Below are 20,435 nucleotides of genomic sequence, written 5' to 3'. Positions count from 1 at the left end.
GCAACTCAAACACAAACAAGGGCGCACAAGATCAAGGCTATCAATAATCTGCATAATAAATATAGTCCGAATTTGACAAAAAATAAATAGAATTTACATTCTATACAAATGTCGCCGAAAACAACACGAGGTTCCATTATCTTTCAAATGAGATTGACCCCCAGCGGACTAGCGATCCGACACGATTTCAGACAATTTTTCGAAATCTCTGAGGGTAAATCTGACTTGGAATATCCTAAGTAAACATAGGTAATTAAATACTATATTGGCAATCTGTTGATTCAATCCCAAGCTCAAATTTTGCCCAACTGTTCCGCTGTTATCAGCATTCGAGTCGCCTTTAAGTGATCCCAACGGGAACTATGACTTGCAAATATTGAAAAAAATGTCTCAATCTCACAGAAATGATGATTAAATTTTGCTTTGATATTCCAATCAATTAAGCGCTATTACAGGCACAAATGAAGCATCTTGGATGAAGAGAATTTTAAGAAAAATAAATGACTGGTTAAAAAATGTTCTTCTTAATAAATACCAAAAACCGGAAACACATACAGGATGATATTAAAACTTATGTTTTGATTAATATTAAAAAGAAAACAAACTGCTTTCACGGTCACATTTATAAAAAATTAAATTCAAAAAGGATTTTGTTCGCTCCATGTCTTTAAATTGCCGGCGATATGGCAACTCTAAGATAAATCTGTAAACAGCTGCTTATGACGTGTTGCTAAACTATTTTCTAATTCTTTCTATTCAAATGGGAAATCAAAAGATTTAATATGAGACTTAGACGTTCTTTACTAGTGCTGTGGTTTTTGTTAATAGCAGTTGCCGCGGCAGAGGAGAATAAAACGAAGGAGAATGTCACAGCCACCATCAACGATAAAAACAACATAGTAAACGATGGAAAAAGTAGTCTTAAATCTGAAGGCGAGGGAACGGATTCAAGCAAAAGCGAAGGCCAAGTAGTGAATGACTCTGGCAGCAACAGCAATAGTGGTTCTACCAACGAATCTGCCCCAGTGCCCGCTCCCAGCAATGCACATCTCAATGGCAGTTCAACTACAAAAGCAGTTGGAAATGTGACAACTGCCGCAACTGAGCCACCACTGATTGATCCCCATGCGGTTGAACAGGAACACAATTCTAGCTTGTCGCTATTCTTTGTCATATGCGTCATCATGCTGGGCATTCTCTTAATCCATTCAATGCTACAGACTGGATTCCAATACTTGCCCGAAAGCATTGTGGTCGTCTTTCTTGGAGCATTTATAGGACTCTCGCTTAATGTAATGTCCGGCGATGGTGGCAGCTGGAAACGTGAAGAAGTATTCTCTCCAATGGGTTTCTTTTTGGTTCTATTGCCACCAATTATATTCGAGTCGGGCTACAATCTGCACAAGGGCAACTTTTTCCAGAACATTGGTTCAATTTTGGTCTTTGCCATATTTGGAACAACAATTTCGGCTTTGGTCATAGGCTCGGGGATCTATTTACTTGGATTGGCCGATGTGGCTTTTCGGTAAGGTTTCTTTTCTTTATGTTTTTGTCTTACTAATTTTTTTCCCCCATTCATCAGACTTAACTTTTCCGAGTCATTCGCCTTTGGTTCACTCATCTCAGCTGTTGATCCAGTGGCCACAGTAGCCATTTTCCATGCTCTCGACGTAGATCCTATATTAAACATGTTGGTATTTGGCGAGAGCATCCTCAACGATGCCATCTCTATTGTTTTGACCGCTTCCATTACCCAATCGGCCAATGCCAATGCCGAGGCAACCACTGGCGAGGCAGTGTTAAGCGCTCTGAAGACCTTTTGTATGATGTTCTTTGCCTCAGCTGGCATTGGTGTAATCTTTGCCCTGATATCGGCCCTTCTCCTCAAACATATTGATTTGCGCAAACACCCATCGCTTGAGTTTGCCATGATGTTGATGTTCACATATGCCCCATATGTCCTGGCCGAAGGAATACATCTAAGCGGTAAGATGAATATTCTTTCTTACAATGCATCAATTAATGAATTTCATTACTTCAGGTATTATGGCCATTCTTTTCTGTGGTATCGTCATGTCCCATTACACACATTTCAATCTCTCGACCGTCACACAAATCACCATGCAGCAAACAATGCGAACTCTCGCCTTTATAGCTGAAACCTGTGTGTTTGCCTACCTTGGCTTGGCCATATTTTCCTTTAAGCATCAGGTTGAGCTATCATTTGTGATCTGGGCCATTGTGCTGTGTCTGATTGGCAGAGCTTTCAATATCTTTCCGCTGGCCTGGCTGGTCAACAAATTCCGCGAGCATAAGATTAACAATAAGATGCAGTTCATCATGTGGTTTTCGGGCTTACGAGGAGCCATTTCCTATGCCCTATCATTGCATTTGCATTTGGATAGTCAGGAAAAGCGTCATGTCATTATTACAACCACTTTGATTATTGTTCTGTTTACCACTCTTGTGCTCGGTGGGTCCACAATGCCACTGCTTAAGTATCTAAAGCCGGGAAAGAAGAGACGATCACGGGGCGGCGGTGGCGGTAGCGGAGGTTCTACGCGATCAAGCAGTCGTTCGGGAACTAGCCGTAAACGTAGCAAGTCTATTTCCCTGTCTAAAACACGTGAATGGGGCCAGGCAATCGATTCCGAGCACTTGTCCGAACTGACCGAGGAGGAGGATGTGTCCTTTACACAGGCACGTGACCGTTTTGGCCGCTTGGATCGCAAATACTTTATACCCTTCTTTACGCGACGTTTCAATAGCCAAGAGCTGCATGAATGCAAATCACAAATGGCCGACTTGACCAATAAATGGTATCAGGCTATACGAGTCAGTCCGCTGGACTCGGATGAGTCTGACGAGGAGATAGGTCTATCGGCGAGTACAAGCCAAAGTCATCTGACGCGATCGTAGATCATTGAGAATGATGCGACTTAATGTTAGTTTAGTTTCGATTATGGTGATGGGAAATCAATATCTAGTATATAATAGCTTATTCCAAAATCTTGTCAGTTGTACACTTAGCTGGAGTTGGTATATGGAGTTCCTATGGTTTGGAAGCCATGTCTAAATACAAAAGCCATTGAGCCTGCATATGTATGTGGTACCATTACACATATAGAAATCACAATCTAATCAATCGGATGCGCTTCAAGCAGTATTTTATAACAATCCAAATGTATAATTCCGGGGTTGATAATTTTTATATGTATTATATATGTTATAGTTTATTATTATTATCATTATGTGTTATCGCTGTGTATGTGTGATTTTTCATTTTAAAATTTATAAAAACCAAATAAATATATTGTGATATGAATATCAAAACAAAATGCAACTTGGCATTAAATTTAATTAATTTATGTGTTTCTTGTAACTTTGGCAAAAATTAAAATATTCAATATTCTTTTGGAAGGGCAAATTGATTTGATAATACTAATAACTGTCTATTAAAACTAAAAATTGACTACGTGCAGGAGGGAGGCTACAGTTCATTGTGCATTGTTGGCGAATCCTCCTCATCCCCAGCCATCACATTCTCCACGCCCTCATCATGCTCTGCAAAAGAATATCATAGAACATGGCATTATGACGAATTATTCACAGAATAAATTGTATAAATCTATGCCATAATCCGGAATATCTGAATCTGGATCTGGATCTAACGGGCTTATAATGATTTCATGATCAATTCCTCTAATTGCTTTGTATCGATCTCGGGCTTATGGCCACCAGATTGTGCCGTCGAGTTAAGCCAATACTCGGAGGCGGCAATATAAATGGCAACTGCCCCGCCAACAATATAAGCTATGTTGGTAGAGCTTTGAAAGATCACGCATGTGGCCACACACATGCCAAAATAGGTGAGGAATCTCGTCAAGTTGACATAAGAGTCGCGTTGCTCCGCACTTAGATCTTGGATGGAAATCGCATTAATTCAATTACATGTAAACCAATCACTACCTCTTTCTTACCTTGACATTTTCCATCCTTAAGCTGGTAGCCAGTTGCACATTTACGGCACATATCGGGACCATCACCATCGCATCCATCGCACGATCTATCACATTCCAGGCACGTAAAGGAACCTTCGTTGTTCACACAGAACTGCTGGGAACGGCAAGCGGATGCTGGCCTCTCCAGACATTCATTAATATCCACACAACCATTTTCCGAGTCCATCAGCCAACCATCTTTACACTTTCGACAACTCTTTGGACCGGCACCCGTGCAGCCTCCATCATCATTGCATGCCGCATGGCAAGGTGAACAGAGCAACTTGGAATCATCTCTAAAGGACTCATAATGCTTATTCGAGCATTCGTTGCAATTTGGTCCCGAATAACTAGCATCACATAGACACTTTCCATTCCCCTTACGAGTGCCAGCTCCCTTGCACTTGCCTAACCAATAAGTAAAAGGATTAGCCATAGAATCGAAACATTACCGGCTGAATATTTCCATACCGTTTCCTTTGCAGTCCGTACAAGGCTCGCATTTCGGACCATAGGTATCTTTAGGACAGCAGACAGACAACTGCTCAATGCACAAAAAGGTATGCAGATCAGGATGCTCACTCTGCTTATGAGTGAACCAGTCTTCAATCAGTGCCTCATGCTCATTGGCCAGATTGTGGCAATGATCCTTGTTCAGTACCTCGGGTTCGGAACACAAACGCTCCTGGATTTCAACCAAACGCACTTCACTATTCTTATATGAGCGCAGATTCTCTTCCTCCCAGGCGGTGTCTCCGCCGCCATGGCCACGTTTGGTTCGTTCAAGCCCAACCTTAAAGGATGTCACCAACAGACTGCAGCCTTTGCAAGGCGGGGGTGTTTTGTTATTGTTTTTCGCATCAGCTGCTTCTCCCGCACTCGAACCTACAAATATGACCAACGTCCAAAGTAATCCCAGACGAGCTGAGTTTTCGATCTTCATGATGTTCTCTTTCGGCTTCTGTGCGGTGCCAGCTTCTATCCAAAATAATATACCCCCACCCCCGCTCTTCAAGGGTATAAAAACACGTCAGGAAATCACTGCGGCACTGATTAAGGGATGCCACCTTGATTTGTGCCGTGGCGATTATCGATAGACAGCAAATGGCAGCGCCATTATCAAAAATGGGTGGTATTTTCAAAATGGGTTTATCATAAGCAAAATTTTGCAATGCTTTGAAATGCCCAACCCATTTGAAAACTATTTTTTCATTAAAATGAGTTTGTAAATGTATTTCTAAGTACCTATATATGTATTTATATATATTGGTGATACCATTTTACAAAATTAAAAATATATATTGGAATGATTGGTGGTGCTGACAAAATACAATATTCAAAAACAAAAAGAACAAACTCCATCCCCGAGAATTGGTAGCTCAATAGGTTTCGTAACACGGACGCATTTAGGGAGGTATTCCGGTGTTTCTGGAAACGCCGTTATAGAGGTCTCTCAAATAATTTTCGACCGTTTGTGGCTCTTTTTTCACCTTTACAGTGAATGGTCGTGTAATTTGGTAAATCTTTTAACAGCCGAAACCGCTAGCAGAGAAATTTCTTGAATTTTCAAGTTGAAAAATATTTTCAGATCCACCCGTGGCCATTTGCCCCTTAAAATTTGAGATACACAGTTTCTGTTAGTTGTTCTACTAATTCTTTAAAGGGTTTATATGTTTATATTGAATATTTAATTATTCGTCTAGTCAAGAAATTGAACTATTTTGTTCAAATGCCCAGGACACCATTTACGAATAAAAATCTCAATATAATAACCAACAAGGTGCTAAATATGTTCCTTCGTGAATTAAGTTAGTTAAAAGTCGAGAAAATCAAAACAAAAATGTGATACCATAAATTTGTGGCCACCACTGTGTAACAAATAAGTTGCTATCTTTTATTTGTTTTTCAAAATATTGTCGTTTGTTGACAATGTGTCAGAAGTCGATTTAATTTAGCTAATTTGTGTGTGTGTGTGTTTCATATTGGCAAGTGGCAAGCGAAGATATCTGAATGCTTATTTGTTTATAGTTTGGGCAGACCAGCCATAATGTAGCCCTCAATGTCACAATGATTCTCGCCGCGAAAAATGTGGAAGAATCCATTATCACCCCAATCACTCCCCCATGAGTTTGCCACTAGCCAGTAGGGAACCTTTTTGGTACCCCAGACTCCCCATCCCAAAATGCGTACGGCATGAGGTCCGACTTTCTCGCCTTCGAGATGATAATAAACACCAGTTTTGTATGAAAGGAAATCCTCATAGACTGTAAGGATTGCTTGTACAGGTCCATTAGTCATTATCTCTTTCTGTATTTCCAGCACGTCATTGCTTATCGAATAGACTTTTGAAGCAAAGTTTTTGTCTCTTTGAAAATCCACCTTGTAGCTGGGCTCGCACAAATGCTGACAACGAACCCCTCCACCGACCGTACAAACAGGGCGTGAGCCGTTTCCGCTATGATCACATGGTTCAATAGTATAGGGTTGGCAACCTTGTTGGGATCCATAGTCGCCACCACTAACCAAGCCTTTGCGTGCCCAATAGGCCCAAGCGGCACCAGGGTAGCCGCCCTGGCAAGCAAAACCGCAGATGGCACAGCATGAAAGCATATCTAATCCCGACAATCGGAAGTTCATCACTCCATTGGAACCAATGCAAAGGCGATCCGACATGACAGAAGTGGTTGCAATGGCCCAACACGAACCGCATGAACCTTGCTCTCTGATCTCGCTGATGGTTGGGCAACTTGTCCATCTTAAGCGGGCATCAAAATCCACGGGTAAATCAGCGAGGGAAATCTCGTCGTCACTTTCACCAAGAACCTCCTGTTTATCCGGTAAAGGATACTTGTACGATTCCTCATGGACGCCCATTAATCCTCGTAGATATTTCTCTGATATAGATTCATGAAAATTACGGCCAAGATTCCATGTTTTTGCCTTTCTGCGGACCTTCTCCATGAACGCATCCGACAGAAAATCTGCTGCGTCGTTTATAGTCAAGAATGTGACCAGCAAAAGCCACAGAAAATATATTTTTCGTTCCATTTTCAATCCAATCAAAATGACGTGTAGTCGTGTCGTCGTTTTATATATCTCTATAATCTATCCAGCTCAGTTTCAGTTCTTACTGCGTTGCAAATCGTTAAACTTCTGGGGAGAATCGCTTATTTATCAACGCTTTCTATTTGTTTTTGCACTTAAAGTCATCGACTGAAACATTGAACCGACCAGGCCTAAATCCTATTGAGAACTCTTTCTTCCACAGTTTTACTCCACTGGCCATTAAGCCAGGGCGGGACCTGTACCAATTCGAAAGTTACTTAATCAAATTAAACACAGATTGCATAAATAAACAACCAAATTCGTTGTTCATGACAGTTTTAAAATCTATTTTGTATATTAATTTACTTTGAATTTAAATATGAAAATGGATATATATGTAAATCCTTCTTAAATTGAAAAAAAAAAATGTTTGGTCTATTTTTCTGGTTTTCTCAAGTTTTTAAAACGCTTTTAAAAAATAGAAAACTTGAATAAAGTTTTTAATAGTGATGTACACTTTAAAAAATTTTGGCATACAAAAATTGGCATAATATTATTCTTTGAAGTTTTGACACAAACTAAAAATTTGGAAAGTATGCCACAAATTGGCAGATTATTAGATTCACAAAAGTTTAAAAAAATTACTCAATCTTCTTCTTTTTTCTTTTAAATGCAAAACGCTTAAAAGTACAATAAAAAATTATTTTAGAAAAATTGTAGAATAAAAAGTATACATCTCGATTTTGCCTAAAAAAAATTTGATCCTTTGAAGTTTTATTAAAAATTATTTTTATTAAGGAAATTAAAACAGGAATTTCTAAAATTTGTTAAAGAATTACAAAGTTCCCTTTAAATTCTTTAATCAAGAAATAATAATTACTTTGCTTCTTTCAGAGATTTAACTTCTCAGTGGGATATGTACATATATTCGCATATGATAAATGAATTGAAATGAAATTGGAAATGTTTAATGTTAAGTGGTATTTTTTTTTTAATATCCATATGTATTTCCCATGCGAAATATATGCATATGCTGTCATGTATCAAAACTAAATAAATACTACCAAATGGGTCAGTAAGCATAATTGATTGAAAAGTGGATATAATAATTATTAAGTTTGGCGTTATTGTAAACGATCAATTTATATAAAACGTTGACTATTTATAGGGGAGAGGGCCCAGTTGTGCCAGTTATGACATTCTCAAATATTTTTGAAATGCGGTATTGAATGACAGTTTGAGCCCTGTAAATCATGTTCATTAGACGTTCTGCAGTTTTTGGACAGACGCCAACGTTAATAATCGTACTGTATGTACGCGTACCAAGCATCGTGTTGAAAAACTGCGAAATTGACATGGACGACGAGGAATACAAATCCTTTCTTTCTCTTGTGTTTTTCATTGTTTTTGCCATTGAAGGCCTTCATAATAAATAAACCATTAAATCACAAGTATTCGTGTGCCAATCCTTTCATATTTTCTTATTTTCAGTGAATTTCTTAAGGTGACTCATAACTGGGACACTTTTTTTTCGGCCTAAAAAAAGATATCCAGATTAAATCTGCTTCAAAATTTTTTGAGTTACTCAAATAAACATACTTTCTTTGGAAAAAACTTGCGTTTGGTTAATATTTAAAAGTTAAACTTCTTACTTTTTCATATCCCGGAACTGAGGAAAATATGTTGAGGTTTTTCAAAGCCCGGGGCATAACTGGGCCATCTCCCCTACATATTTGAAACCAATAACTTTATCTCCTCCTTTTATTAGAGCTATAACTTTTAACCGACAACAATTATAAAAAAAAATCTCCTTAACCAGACCATATGTTCTACATAAGTTATAGATCCAAATTGGATCATCCAATTGGTAAAAAAAACTTTTTAATTTTTAAGACTTGTCTCATAGGTCAAGCGCTTCAAACTGACAAAAATTGGTTTGAGTTTTTTGATTCGTTCTGTTACAGGTAACATTTACGGTTTCAGCCCTTGATATTGATTAAATAACAAATTTATAATTTATGCAAAATAAATCAAATTGTAAATGTCGAACTTCTTAATTATTTGGCAGTGTGTCAAGTATCTTACGACACGAATCATGATTTTAAGATACTTTTGTCATTATTTGAAGTGAAATAACATTCAGACCAAGCTATAATTTGGATACGCCAACAATTTTATACAAAAATCGTACTTCAATTATTCCAAGTGTCCCAAAGTATTTTAATCGTTAATGCCTATGAAAGAAGCCCCATGCCGATCAAATATTGAAATAGATGATTCTGTCAAATAGGTAAAATATGGGCATATCTATAATAAAAATGCACAATTAATTAACTTAATAATGGTTCGTCATTTATGGAATTGTTACTTAAAAGGATAACAATCGGTGTTTTAACACTAAGTAGTTGAAACGTAAATTGGTCATATATGAATTTAAAAATTAAATTTTCTCGTTATTGAATATATGTATGGGAAACTTTGTGTATAATCTGTTTTCGATGGTTTAATACTTGTATAAAAATCCGTTGTAAAATTTATATTGTATACATATATATATATATAAGGCAATCTTGTTTCATCATGTTGTACTTTGACGTCAATGTCGGCTAATGGTGAATATTAGAAATGCAATAGCTTTAAAGCCTGAATTGTCAATGCGGTCGGATACGTTATATGTATATAGTTGGTAAATAGATATATAAAACATAGAAAAATTGTGTAAATTCCACTAAATACTTGAATCATTCACTTAGCTCCTACAACATAAACTTAAACATATTTCGAATTGCAATTTAGTACAAAAAAATATAACATGCATATTTGTTTCCTTTTTCATTTAATATGATATAAATCTTTTCCTATTTCTCGCATGGAAATAATGGAAATCGACATGATCTCTCGATGCTTAAAACTGACTTTCTTCGTGTGTTGTCGTCTTTGTGGTTACGGATTCGCTTTCTCCATTTGTCTTTTCGTGTGATATGTTTGTGATAATGGATTTGATGACTACAGAACTGGTATTGGTTTCCGTAGTATTACTGAAATGGATCGAAACGAAGAGTAATTAATATATATTATTGGCTTGCTTTAAGTCTTGCAATTTAGTTACCATTTTGGCGCCAAATCCATTAGATTGGGCATATTAAAATCGGGTATGTCCTTCATATTAACACTAGTAATCGTTTGATTTGTCTGCGTGCTAAGTACGGATAGGCGACCTGCAGTTATGGTATAGAATTTAAGTAGAATTATTTTAAAAATTTATTAGTGTAGGTGTGTGGGAAAATGTTGGATCGACTGCTTCCAAAAGACATGCAAAACTCTGATCAACTGTGGAGGGCTAGTAGTGGGTAGTGGTAGGTAGGTAGGTGGTTGCTTATTCTCAGCCTTAAAACTAATAAAATTTGATTAATTTTTACTGCCGCAAACGTGCACCTAAAATAAAACAGGCGAAACGAAAAGTGAACTAAAGGAAATCGGCAATCGAGTGAACAGAAATTGTACGTGCAGCTGGACAAGGGACAACGAGAAGACAAAACAGAAGCCAAATTCCACAAATTACCGGCAACATAAAATTTTAGCTTACCAACAGTTTCCTCTGTTGTTGTGGAACACAATGTGGTGGTGGTGGTGTTCAGATGATCGCGCACCGAATCCACAGTGATGTCACCAATTGAACTGGTGATGGTCTCGTTGGCACGATTCGGTGAGTTGGTGCTATTATTGTTGTTGATGCCATTCACGGTGGGAGGCACTCGCTCATCAGTCTGGGCAATGCGTTGCTTGGCAATCGGTGGTTCTGTTCCGGTCACAGCGGCGGCTGGTGCCTCATCCTCTTCCTTGTCATCGGTTTCGTCTTCGTCCTCACCGTTGGCCTGCAGAGTGGACTCGTTGTCGCTAGTCTCTAGCGGTTCGACTTCCACAATGCCAGTGGGTTGCACCACCTTCGATGTGGCTAAAGCAATTCGTTGCAGTTCCGATGACGACATCATGTACAAGGCCTCGCCACCATTGGTGAAGCAGAGCGAAGAGATGCCACTAGTTGGAGAACAGGTAATTAGATATGGTTAATTATAAACGTTTCTCTGGGAGACATACTTGATATCTTCACGTCGCACTGCCGCAGCATTCAATTGACGCTTCAGCTCTGGCACCGATAGCACCATAATGTCGCCCATATTGGTGAGGCAAATAAGGGCCATCTCTTGATACAGCTCAGAACCATTTCCTCCAGAGGCCGAACTCGTATTCGCTTCCTCGCCGTGGGAACGGGTAATGGATTTGTTGGGGCTGCCACCGCCGCCGCCATGTAGACTCTGCAGGAGCTCTTGCGAAACACGACAGCTGAATGAACCGAAATGAATGCGCCGGATGCGAGCGCCCTCGTTGGCTGTCAGCTTGTACTTGTTAATGGGCTTCAGTTGGGGCAATGAGAACACTTTGAACTGCTCCTCGGAAGCGATAAGCACACGATGAGGCGGAGAACCGTTCTCGCCGGCATTCAGCTGTTCAACGGGGCAACCGGTTTGATCAAATATGGAAATACCCACAACAGGAGCCCGATGTTTCAGTTGAATCTCCTTGGCCAACTGAGCGGAAATGCGACGAGGTGCCTGTGGCGTGACATTGCCACTTGCCGGTGGAACTGCCGTGGCGGCTGTCTGTGCTGGTGGCAGATGTAGTAGGAACACCGAAACAGTGCTCGAATTCGTAGCTGACCACAGAGTCGGCGATGTTATATTGACTGAAAGACAATTGAATAATGTAGTAGTCCAAAAGGAACAAAAAAGAGGGAAATCCAATGATTACCGTTCGTTATGTAGGTCTTGGCAAAGAGCAGACATCGCACCATGGAACCCAGGCCATCATCATTTGTGGAACGTGCTTCAATCTGACGTTCCACAGGTCTAGCTTCCAACTGGGAAAAAAAGGAGGATTAGCACAAGCTGCAAAACATTTGTCTCTATAGAGGACTTACCGTGGTTGGCACCTGATTGCTTGGATTGGTTCGTGTGGAGCGTCCTTTGCGCAACTTGCGGAAGGATTCGCGTAGGGATTTCTTAAACGATTTGCGACGCGAAAGCTGCTCACCAGCACCAGTCAAATCGTTTGGATTCAATGTGCATCGATGGAAAACCGGGACAAAGTTCTTAAAATCGAACAACACCAAACCGTGGGCCGTGCCACCCGAAACGAGACCCCAATCGGCAGCGAGGGCCATGCATGTAATGCTTGCCGGTGGTAGAACTTGAAGAACTCCCGTAATATTCACACCATTGTCACCGACCGGAGTGGCATTCTCTTCCAAGAGGTTGGGACGCACATTTAGCTGATCGTGACCCTTCCAAACGAAACCATCGCGATCGCTGACCAAATTCATCGAACTGTACTTCAGAGTCTTGGCTGACTCGCCGTCAAAGTCGGCTATAACGATCTGTCCGGCTGTGCCACCCACAATTAGTTGACCCGTTTTCGGGCACAGCGATATTTTCTTGACGGCCAGACGAGGATCATCGGAGTAGGGATCAAATAGACCAGCTTTACGGAAGGGAGGCTCATCTTCATCAATTGGTTCCGCCTCCTGCGGATCCTGGTGCTGATCGTGTTCGTGTTCCTGGTCATTACCGAAAATTGGAGCCGTTTTGAAATTGTATATCGGCTTGAGTAACACTCCAGTGCAATCCCAAAACTTGACCGAACCATCTTCGTGGCCAGTGAGGAGAATCTCATGGCCAGTGGGGACATCCTCATCTGATGGATCTTCGGGCAGTGTGCCGCCCGTAATGGGCCAATCAATGCTGCTATAATCCACATCCTGTTGATCTCCAACTAACAAAATTTTCTCATAAACTTCCTGAGTTACTTGCGATGCCAAATAATTGCACGTTACGGCAGAAGCGTGCACCGAATGCAAATACGGGGCTTTGACGGACGGTACTTTCGGATCGGATAGATCATAGGCGCACAGCTCCTCCTCCAGCAGGACAATCAGAACCTGCAAGTTCTCCGCCTCCTCATCCTTGTAAGTAACAAAGAAGTCAATAACCTTTGAAGTGAAATCCAAGCAGACTTTTTCCCCATCAGTGGCATGGACGGAAATGCAATTGTGATCACCGTATGCCGATCGTGGCATGCCGCCAGAGAAGACAATGACATCGTTGGCTCCCCGCTTGCCCTTGAAGAGGCGGTTAATGCTCTTGCAAGGATCTGGACCGTATGGAACATAGTTTACATTCTGTGGCGGCTCGCCACTGGATATATTCCAAGTGGCATATGAGCCATCCGCATGATACCAATTGAATTCTGTTCCTGTTGAATTCACATAAAGCCCAACACTTTGACCATGTCCGGGCGCTATGAAGGCTCGTTCGACAGACGATGTGTCCAGGTCCCACAGCACACAGAGTCCTCGATTGTAGGCGATGAGCAGTTTGTTCAAGGCATTTGGCAGCTGGCGTATGGACTCAATGGCGCCAGGATTCAGTTTGTATGTGGGTGGGACCTGTTCCAGCACCACATCGTGATAGATCACCGGTTCGCGTATGGTAAACGACTTCAAGTCGAACTGGTAGATGTTGCCGCCCTCTGTGCCAATCCAAAGGAGATCTTTGTTAAGGGAACAGCACAAGGACGACACCTTCTTCAGTTTACCATCGAAGGGCAGTGTTTTGATGGCCACCAGAGTGGTGCCGACTGGCTCCCACAGGATCAACTGATTGGCAGCCGTCAACGAGAGTATTCGTCCAGTGCCGTAGACCCATTCCAATAGTTGGACATTCAATTCCGCTGCGGTATTGTTTACCAATGTATGTTGGGCATACAACTCGACGCCCGGCTGACCGAATACCTTAATGGCCCCCGTTTGGGTGCCAATTGCCATCAGTTTGGAGATAGGATCATAGGCCAGGGCCGAAGGTTTGTGTGGGAAACCATGTTGAGCGGTCTGCAAAAAAAAAACAAAATAACGAAAATCGTGTCAATAATTAAAGTATTCAAAATGAAACTTGTCCAGCGGTCATTAACTCTTCTATATTCGATACCTTGTAAGTGCGACCCACAACTGGATTGTCCCTCCCATCCCTGCCCGCATTATTTTGCAAGATTTCCGTATAGAAAAGCATTTATTCCCGCAGAGAGACGAGAGACGATTGACTAGAGAGACTGATGGTTTTTTCTCGTCTTTTTTTGGTTGTGACGCGACCCGTGGAACTACATAAAATAGTTGCCCTATTCAAACCAAGTTTCTATTATGCTTTAGAGAGCTGTTTCTACGCTACAATAGCGAAATTCGCCTAGAGGCGAGTTAAAGTGCCATAAAAGAGAGCTGGAAAATACAGTAAGTTCGTCCCAAAATGTAAGGGAAGTTGCCTTAACCAGATACATCGATGATCATGGCCCACAGACGTAGTCCAGGGCCAAAGTTTTAAATAGGTAACCAGCTCCATACAGATGCCCCTCTTTCAATTTCGACAAAGCTAACTACGACCATGTATGTGTATCCAACACACAAATCGTGTACCGTGAAGAACTTTGACTTTGCTATTCGACCCAATTCAAGATAGACAAGAACAAGAACCAACCAAGCAAGCAGCTTCAAAAGGTTCATCAAAAAGTTAAGCAGCAGCAGCGGCAGAGCCTCTGTCAGCAGAGGCAGCAATCGGCAGCGGTGCAAGGCAAACTAAGCTTTTTTGTTTTATGTTCTTTCTTTTTAAATACACTTGCGAAATGGGGGTAAGTTAGCTTTGGTTAGAAATTTACATCTTCGACTACCTACAGATACACTTCGCGTCATAAGGTTAGCACCACCCTTTTTTTTTTTATTGCTATTTAAAAATTTTTTAAAATAAAGTTTAACAATTTATCCGTTTTTATTTCGCAATTCCACAGAAAAAACACATAATACAAAGTTGCGGATGGCAAAAGGATTCTTTCCAGGAATAAGGCGTTATTTAGAGACAATCAGATGGGTTTTTTTAGAGTTCATAATAGATCTCGATTCCTAAAGCGACGAGTTTCAAACTTTTCTGTCCACTCGGTTTGTGTTTGAAGAAGTTCCGTAGGGATACTCAAACATTGAAATTGTCCAAACTAAATGCATTTAAAGATTTAAGCAGATATACAAAGAAACAAATGCTGGATAACGATGAATTTGGTTGAATCTTTAATTTATTAAAAGAAGTGATTTCTTCGTACCGTCCCTTAATTATTTACCTTTTCAATTTTTCTTGCTGTTTCTCGAAAAAGCGAAAAATGGGGTCGTTCCTAAACTTTTGACCCGTCCTGTATGTACCTATCGATTGGTCTAAAATTGAGTTTAAGTTCAATAATGTGATTGATTCGTAATTCAGACCTTTAAAGTTGATATTTGTAGGTTTTGAAAAACATTTTCAACATTTTCAATTATTCGGAGCAATCCGAATTTAAAAATAGTTTTAAAACAACAAACCTTGCAATTATGCCGGCTCAAAGTTAATGTTCCAAAAGAAGATTATTGCAAAGGCAACACCCACCAAGTTTTTCAAAGATCTTTAAATATTTTGAAACCACTGTCATAAAGTAAATTGTTGTAATAAAGAATGCTAAAATTTGTAACTTCCGACTCTTCTAAATAAGTCACTAACAGTTTCTATAAACAATTGTCTAGCTGGAGTCTTTTTGCTCAAATGCACCTGCATAACAAACGGCGTTGGCTGACATGACGACATTTACGGGTCATCATCTAAATACATTAACCAACAAATTATTAAATCTTTTTCATTCAATCTTCATTAAGTAACTTGGAAGCCAAGAAAATCCGAATCAAAGTTTAAAAATCTGTATGTCTAGAAGTTTATAATTGGTTAAATGAGACACACGCAAGAGTATACAATCTTCGGCAAGGCCAAAGTTGCCCCAACTCTCGGTTTTTATTTTTGGGATTTCGAGTGGTTTTTGTTGTTTTTCTCTTCATTGTCTGTCTGTCGGTCGGTTGTTGTTTTTCTAAGCTCGGCCACCATTGTTTGTACCATGGGTAAAATCTGATACATTTTGGTCATTTATTAAGTTGTACGATCCGTAATAGAGTTTTCAGTATGCTACATATTGTGGTTACTTATCGAGCCACGCCCAATCTTATTCATTTCCCAAAATAGTTATAAGCCGTTACACATTACTGACCTTCAGTTGGCGGCGTTGTTTTACCAGGCCACTCGATCAATTCATTTTGTGTAAGGTCTTTGTTAGAACATCGTGTATGAGGTTGATTTTTTGATTAGTATGAATATAAAAAAAAGGTATATGGGGTGGGGGGAGGTGGTGACTATGATTTACTTATGCCGCTACAGTGTTTCGACCCAAATTACAGGTGCAGCATTTCACAGTGTTCGTTACTCACTCCAGCTTATGTATGACAATCTTATCTGTGGAATGAAAGATACTGCCACAGGTTCCATGTATGTATGTGTGTATGATATCAAAAAATGTTTTGTTGCTTTTTTTTTGTACAGTGTGCACATAAAATATACATTTTCACCGAGCGATTCGATAGAACCATTTACCACCTATTTACCTAGCAAGTACATAAAACAAACATTCCTAATCTTATCAACTTCCCCAACGGGCACTGTCATCGTCTCGTTGCGTCCCTTCCCGTCCTGTCCCTTCCCATCGCCCATCGATCCCAACGTCTTTGTGAATAATGTTTTTCTTTCATTTCTGCACGAAGACAACCAATTGGTGTAAACTCTTTCTTTTATAGATGAGAAAAACTAAAAAATAGATTTTTGCAGAGTTGGGTGGGGTCTGGAGTTCGACCGTTACCAACATAATAGCCACGCCTCAAGGTGACGATGACGAACGGTAGATTCATGGATGGATGGATGGACGGATGGTGGGGATGGATGGATGGATGATGTCATTGAACACCACAAAAACTTGATGATGTCGGCGACATCGAGCATCGGCATTGAATCGCACGTGTATTTTTCATACTGCAAACTTCTCGCTGGAGTTCTCACTTTTCATTAGTGACAAAAATTTGCCAATTTACTTGACCCAATTAAGTCTTACGGAAGAATGACAAAAGAAACAAGAACTCTCTCTCTACAAATGACTGCTTGGCCGATGGTTTTGGCGTTTGTTCTAATGATTCATTCACTACTTAAGTGTCTATATATATGTACGTATGTACATATATACAGGGCATTGTATATATAAAACGAAGAAAATGGCAAAAAATGGCCGCGCGCAACGCACGCAAATTGTCAATGAAATTCGCAGACCGGGCAACTTATTAAGTCAATTGACACACCCATGTATACATACACCACTCTCACACACACATTTTAACATATATCCATGTGTGTAGGTAGATATGCTATATGCTTTCTGTCAGGTTGATGAAAAACTATCAGTATATCCAGGAAAAGACTCTCCTAATACTGAAACTGGGCCAGACCCATGACTAACAAGTGGGTAAACGCAGGGGGTTAGCTACTAAAATTGTCAGATAACACACACACATCGTGTTATCGGCATGGCTGGAATATACTAACCCATGATGAGTCATTGCAACAGTATGTTTAGAATGTTTCCGAATAGCTGAACTGATTGTCAGCCAGTGCAAATCTATTCTTTTATAATCATCTATCTTTAACCATAGAGTGTGAAATAATATAAATAATAATTAGAGTGTGAAGCACAGCGGCATAGACAAAGCGGCGCGACACTCAGGCACTCAACCGATGATGACAACTGTGCAACGGTGCAACATGATGCACAAATGCGTTCAAACGATAATAGATACATACCTTGCGATAGGCGAAGAGATCCTTTTGCAAACGTTGTCTTTCTGCTGAAGGCTGTTGCCCTTTTCCACGTATAAACTTTAACATTATGTCACTTCTTAAATGGTTACTTTAACGATCTGTAAGGGACAGAAAGAGAGAGAGAAAATGGTTATTAACAAACGTCGGGGTCACCAAAATTATAAATTCATAAAGTAAGGTATATATTTTGCACGAAAAAAGAATATATAATGACTTAGGTAATATAGAGTGTCCCGTGAACATGGAAGGATATGGAAATGGTTTTTTGCGGGATCTGATCAAAAGATTAAAACTAATTAAGTCATTTTTGCTGTATATCATTTGCAAAAAAATACATTTACGTTTCTAAGCTATTCAGAATTAAAAACGAATGAGTTAGAGGTAATACATAATTTTTCTAAATATCCTGTGAACTAATCTGATCTAGAATATATATTTCAGGTGGCTTAATCCAAAAAGCAAAACTAATTAAATAATTTTTGCGTTTGCCCTTTGTCAGTATGATTATTTAACGAAATTACTAAAATACATTTCGTCTTAATGAGCCGAAAAATGTTCAAAGTGTGTTCAGACCCACCGACCACCCCCCTGATTCATCCGTTTGTGTGAAGTTAAGGATATGAATATGAGGAAACGAGAGTTATTATTCACAGGCATAACATTCTTAGTTCGTCATCCAATTTCCTCTGATCGAAAAGATTTTTCAGTTCAATAAATGACTCTGCTAGCGTGATGTGTTCTTTGAGCGAGTTTTTACTGTATCTATGTATAAATCAGTGTATTGAAGCAGCATAAAAGACTCTCTCGCAGCTTTTCAACCAAAAACTTGTCAAACAAGTCGTCGTGATTCGATGGAGGATTTTTTGCTAGTGGGCGGGTGAAAATTTGCCTATGTTGTGTATCTATGTAGAGTATATGTATATACATTGTATATGTATGTGTATAGTGAAACAACATTTTACAATTACCAAATGAACAAAAAAAAAGCGTTGCCCACGCGAGTTGGACTCAAAAAACAAATCTATGTTTGGGTGGAGTCGATGGGCTTCTTCTTTAACAATGAATGGATTTTGGTATCTCTGCTTGACTATTAATGTTAATGAACTCAACTCCTTGCAGCCCCCTTCCCTCCTTCCGCCTAAGCCATCCATATCATTCTATCACTCACTCACTCTCTCTCTCTCTCTGGCTTACGCGATCGTTACGCGAAGCCAAGAACGAATGCACTTCCCTCCCTCTTCCTCTCATCGAAATGCTGTACGTGTTTTGTATGTATTTGTGAGAGAGTGAGTGAGTAAGTATTCAAATAATATTATTTGTTGCCTGTTTCCGAACGGCGAAATGAATATTTATCGGCATTTTACTGCCTGCCCGCTCCTCAACCCCCCGACCCGACCGATTGAGACCATTGTAAGTGAGTGCAGCGGTTATATGGCTTCCACATTTGCATAGAATCTTTAACGTTTTTGTTTTTCATTAATTCAACTTACAGAATATATTTTCAAATTCTTCAACTCTTTTATTGGCAGTGTGTACGTGTGTGAGTGAGTGTACGAGTGTATGTGGACGCGCGAGTGTGGGTAGGAGTTAAAAGTAGCACTGTTATCTGCAATCATACAAAGAAGAATAAAACAATCTTAAGGCCTTTCACTAAACACACCGGCATTTCTTAGTCACAACAGATTTGATTTTAAATTGGTTTTTCTTGCACCACCACATTGACTGCTGTTGTTATGAGAGCAGCGTCTTTTCATATATATGTACTTTTCACACACTTGTTGGACGCCAAAATATTAGCTCGCACAATTACCATAAAACAAACGAAAATGTTGTAAATCTGTCGAGCGTGGCGTTGTTGTTCTTGTTATACATATGTATGCATGTATGTATGTTTGTGTATATACAAACATATAATCTATATATGTATGTTTGTTAGTTACGCGATGGGCTGGCGTTCCGGTTTTTTTTCTATTGCGCCCGACGACGCGTACATTTTCTTCATGCCTTTTTGCTGTTTTTTCCTTCTCTTTTTCAAGTCGGTGCTGATAATCCGTACTTTATGACCGTAGAGTATTAACTTTGATCGAATGAATTATTGCAAAAGGACAACAAAATAAAACACGCACAGACAATTACAAAATTTCCGACAGAATATCTCCGCCCGCACAACTTTTTAACTTGAAAACAAAAACAACAATGAAAAAAAAACAAGAACAACAAACCGCGAACCACTATTTAAATATCCCTACTTTCAGACGCAATTCAGGGTGGCCGTTATTTGTAAATATTTACTTATCGGCTGCTTGCACCGATAAATTCGATGCTCGATATGTTATCGATAGTGTGGGTAGAAAACTCCGATAATTTATCGACAGTAGTTTTTTGTCTTGGAACAGTGGACAACCCCTATAAATTTATCCCTTTTAAATTAATTAATATGCTGCAAACGAAAAAACAAAATACACAAAACGAAAAAGGGATAAATAAAAATATATCTGGTTGGTCATTATATAATGTAAATTTCATCATTTCTAAACAAAAATTACATCATTTAATAATTTAAGTCCCGGATCGAGAAGATTAT

The 20,435-nt window shown here is 39.6% G+C and overlaps 4 protein-coding genes across 5 annotated transcripts; 1 reads left to right on the top strand and 3 right to left on the bottom strand.

The window, feature by feature from the left end:
- Window positions 1-710: 710 nt before the first annotated feature.
- Window positions 711-3,338, top strand: LOC6644387 (sodium/hydrogen exchanger 8). Its single transcript, XM_002066611.4, has 3 exons — window positions 711-1,525; window positions 1,583-1,986; window positions 2,042-3,338. Exons 1-3 carry the CDS (start codon window positions 783-785, stop codon window positions 2,917-2,919), a joined length of 2,025 nt encoding a protein of 674 aa, XP_002066647.1. The 5' UTR covers window positions 711-782; the 3' UTR covers window positions 2,920-3,338.
- A 45-nt stretch (window positions 3,339-3,383) lies between these two features.
- Window positions 3,384-5,047, bottom strand: LOC6644386 (cysteine-rich with EGF-like domain protein 2). 2 transcript variants are annotated; one of them, XM_015178032.3, is made up of 3 exons: window positions 4,473-5,047; window positions 3,981-4,409; window positions 3,384-3,564 (listed from the first exon to the last, which is right to left on the bottom strand). In XM_015178032.3, the coding sequence occupies exons 1-3, from the start codon at window positions 4,942-4,944 to the stop codon at window positions 3,491-3,493; spliced, it is 975 nt and encodes a 324-aa protein (XP_015033518.1). In that variant the 5' UTR covers window positions 4,945-5,047; the 3' UTR covers window positions 3,384-3,490. The 2 variants fall into 2 exon arrangements, with proteins under 2 accessions (XP_015033518.1, XP_002066646.1); XM_002066610.4 differs by having other exon boundaries at window positions 3,491-3,921.
- An 800-nt stretch (window positions 5,048-5,847) lies between these two features.
- On the bottom strand, window positions 5,848-7,115 carry LOC6644385 (cathepsin B-like). Its single transcript, XM_047010586.1, has one exon. It carries the CDS (start codon window positions 7,047-7,049, stop codon window positions 6,024-6,026), a length of 1,026 nt encoding a protein of 341 aa, XP_046866542.1. The 5' UTR covers window positions 7,050-7,115; the 3' UTR covers window positions 5,848-6,023.
- A 2,261-nt stretch (window positions 7,116-9,376) lies between these two features.
- LOC6644384 (lethal(2) giant larvae protein) lies at window positions 9,377-20,050 on the bottom strand. Its single transcript, XM_002066608.4, has 9 exons — window positions 19,792-20,050; window positions 19,342-19,457; window positions 17,834-17,949; window positions 12,025-13,989; window positions 11,856-11,964; window positions 11,145-11,790; window positions 10,633-11,084; window positions 10,156-10,264; window positions 9,377-10,084 (listed from the first exon to the last, which is right to left on the bottom strand). Exons 3-9 carry the CDS (start codon window positions 17,915-17,917, stop codon window positions 9,952-9,954), a joined length of 3,498 nt encoding a protein of 1,165 aa, XP_002066644.1. The 5' UTR covers window positions 17,918-17,949; window positions 19,342-19,457; window positions 19,792-20,050; the 3' UTR covers window positions 9,377-9,951.
- Window positions 20,051-20,435: the final 385 nt, after the last annotated feature.

Source organism: Drosophila willistoni, assembly GCF_018902025.1.
Source record: "Drosophila willistoni isolate 14030-0811.24 chromosome 2R unlocalized genomic scaffold, UCI_dwil_1.1 Seg167, whole genome shotgun sequence".
Lineage (NCBI taxonomy): Eukaryota > Metazoa > Arthropoda > Insecta > Diptera > Drosophilidae > Drosophila > Drosophila willistoni.
This window is presented reverse-complemented; position numbering and strand designations above follow the sequence as displayed.

Coding starts and splice junctions, on each gene's coding strand:
- LOC6644386 (XM_002066610.4), bottom strand. CDS start 4,944: ATGAAGATCGAAAACTCAGCTCGTCTGGGATTACTTTGGACGTTGGTC. Junction 4,410..4,472: donor TACGGACTGCAAAGGAAACG/GTATGGAAATAT, acceptor CTTATTGGTTAG/GCAAGTGCAAGGGAGCTGGC. Junction 3,922..3,980: donor TAAGGATGGAAAATGTCAAG/GTAAGAAAGAGG, acceptor TTTCCATCCAAG/ATCTAAGTGCGGAGCAACGC.
- LOC6644385 (XM_047010586.1), bottom strand. CDS start 7,049: ATGGAACGAAAAATATATTTTCTGTGGCTTTTGCTGGTCACATTCTTG.
- LOC6644384 (XM_002066608.4), bottom strand. CDS start 17,917: ATGTTAAAGTTTATACGTGGAAAAGGGCAACAGCCTTCAGCAGAAAGA. Junction 11,791..11,855: donor CAAGACCTACATAACGAACG/GTAATCATTGGA, acceptor ATTGTCTTTCAG/TCAATATAACATCGCCGACT. Junction 10,265..10,632: donor AACAACAGAGGAAACTGTTG/GTAAGCTAAAAT, acceptor CCATAACTGCAG/GTCGCCTATCCGTACTTAGC.
- LOC6644387 (XM_002066611.4), top strand. CDS start 783: ATGAGACTTAGACGTTCTTTACTAGTGCTGTGGTTTTTGTTAATAGCA. Junction 1,526..1,582: donor TTGGCCGATGTGGCTTTTCG/GTAAGGTTTCTT, acceptor CCCATTCATCAG/ACTTAACTTTTCCGAGTCAT. Junction 1,987..2,041: donor CGAAGGAATACATCTAAGCG/GTAAGATGAATA, acceptor TCATTACTTCAG/GTATTATGGCCATTCTTTTC.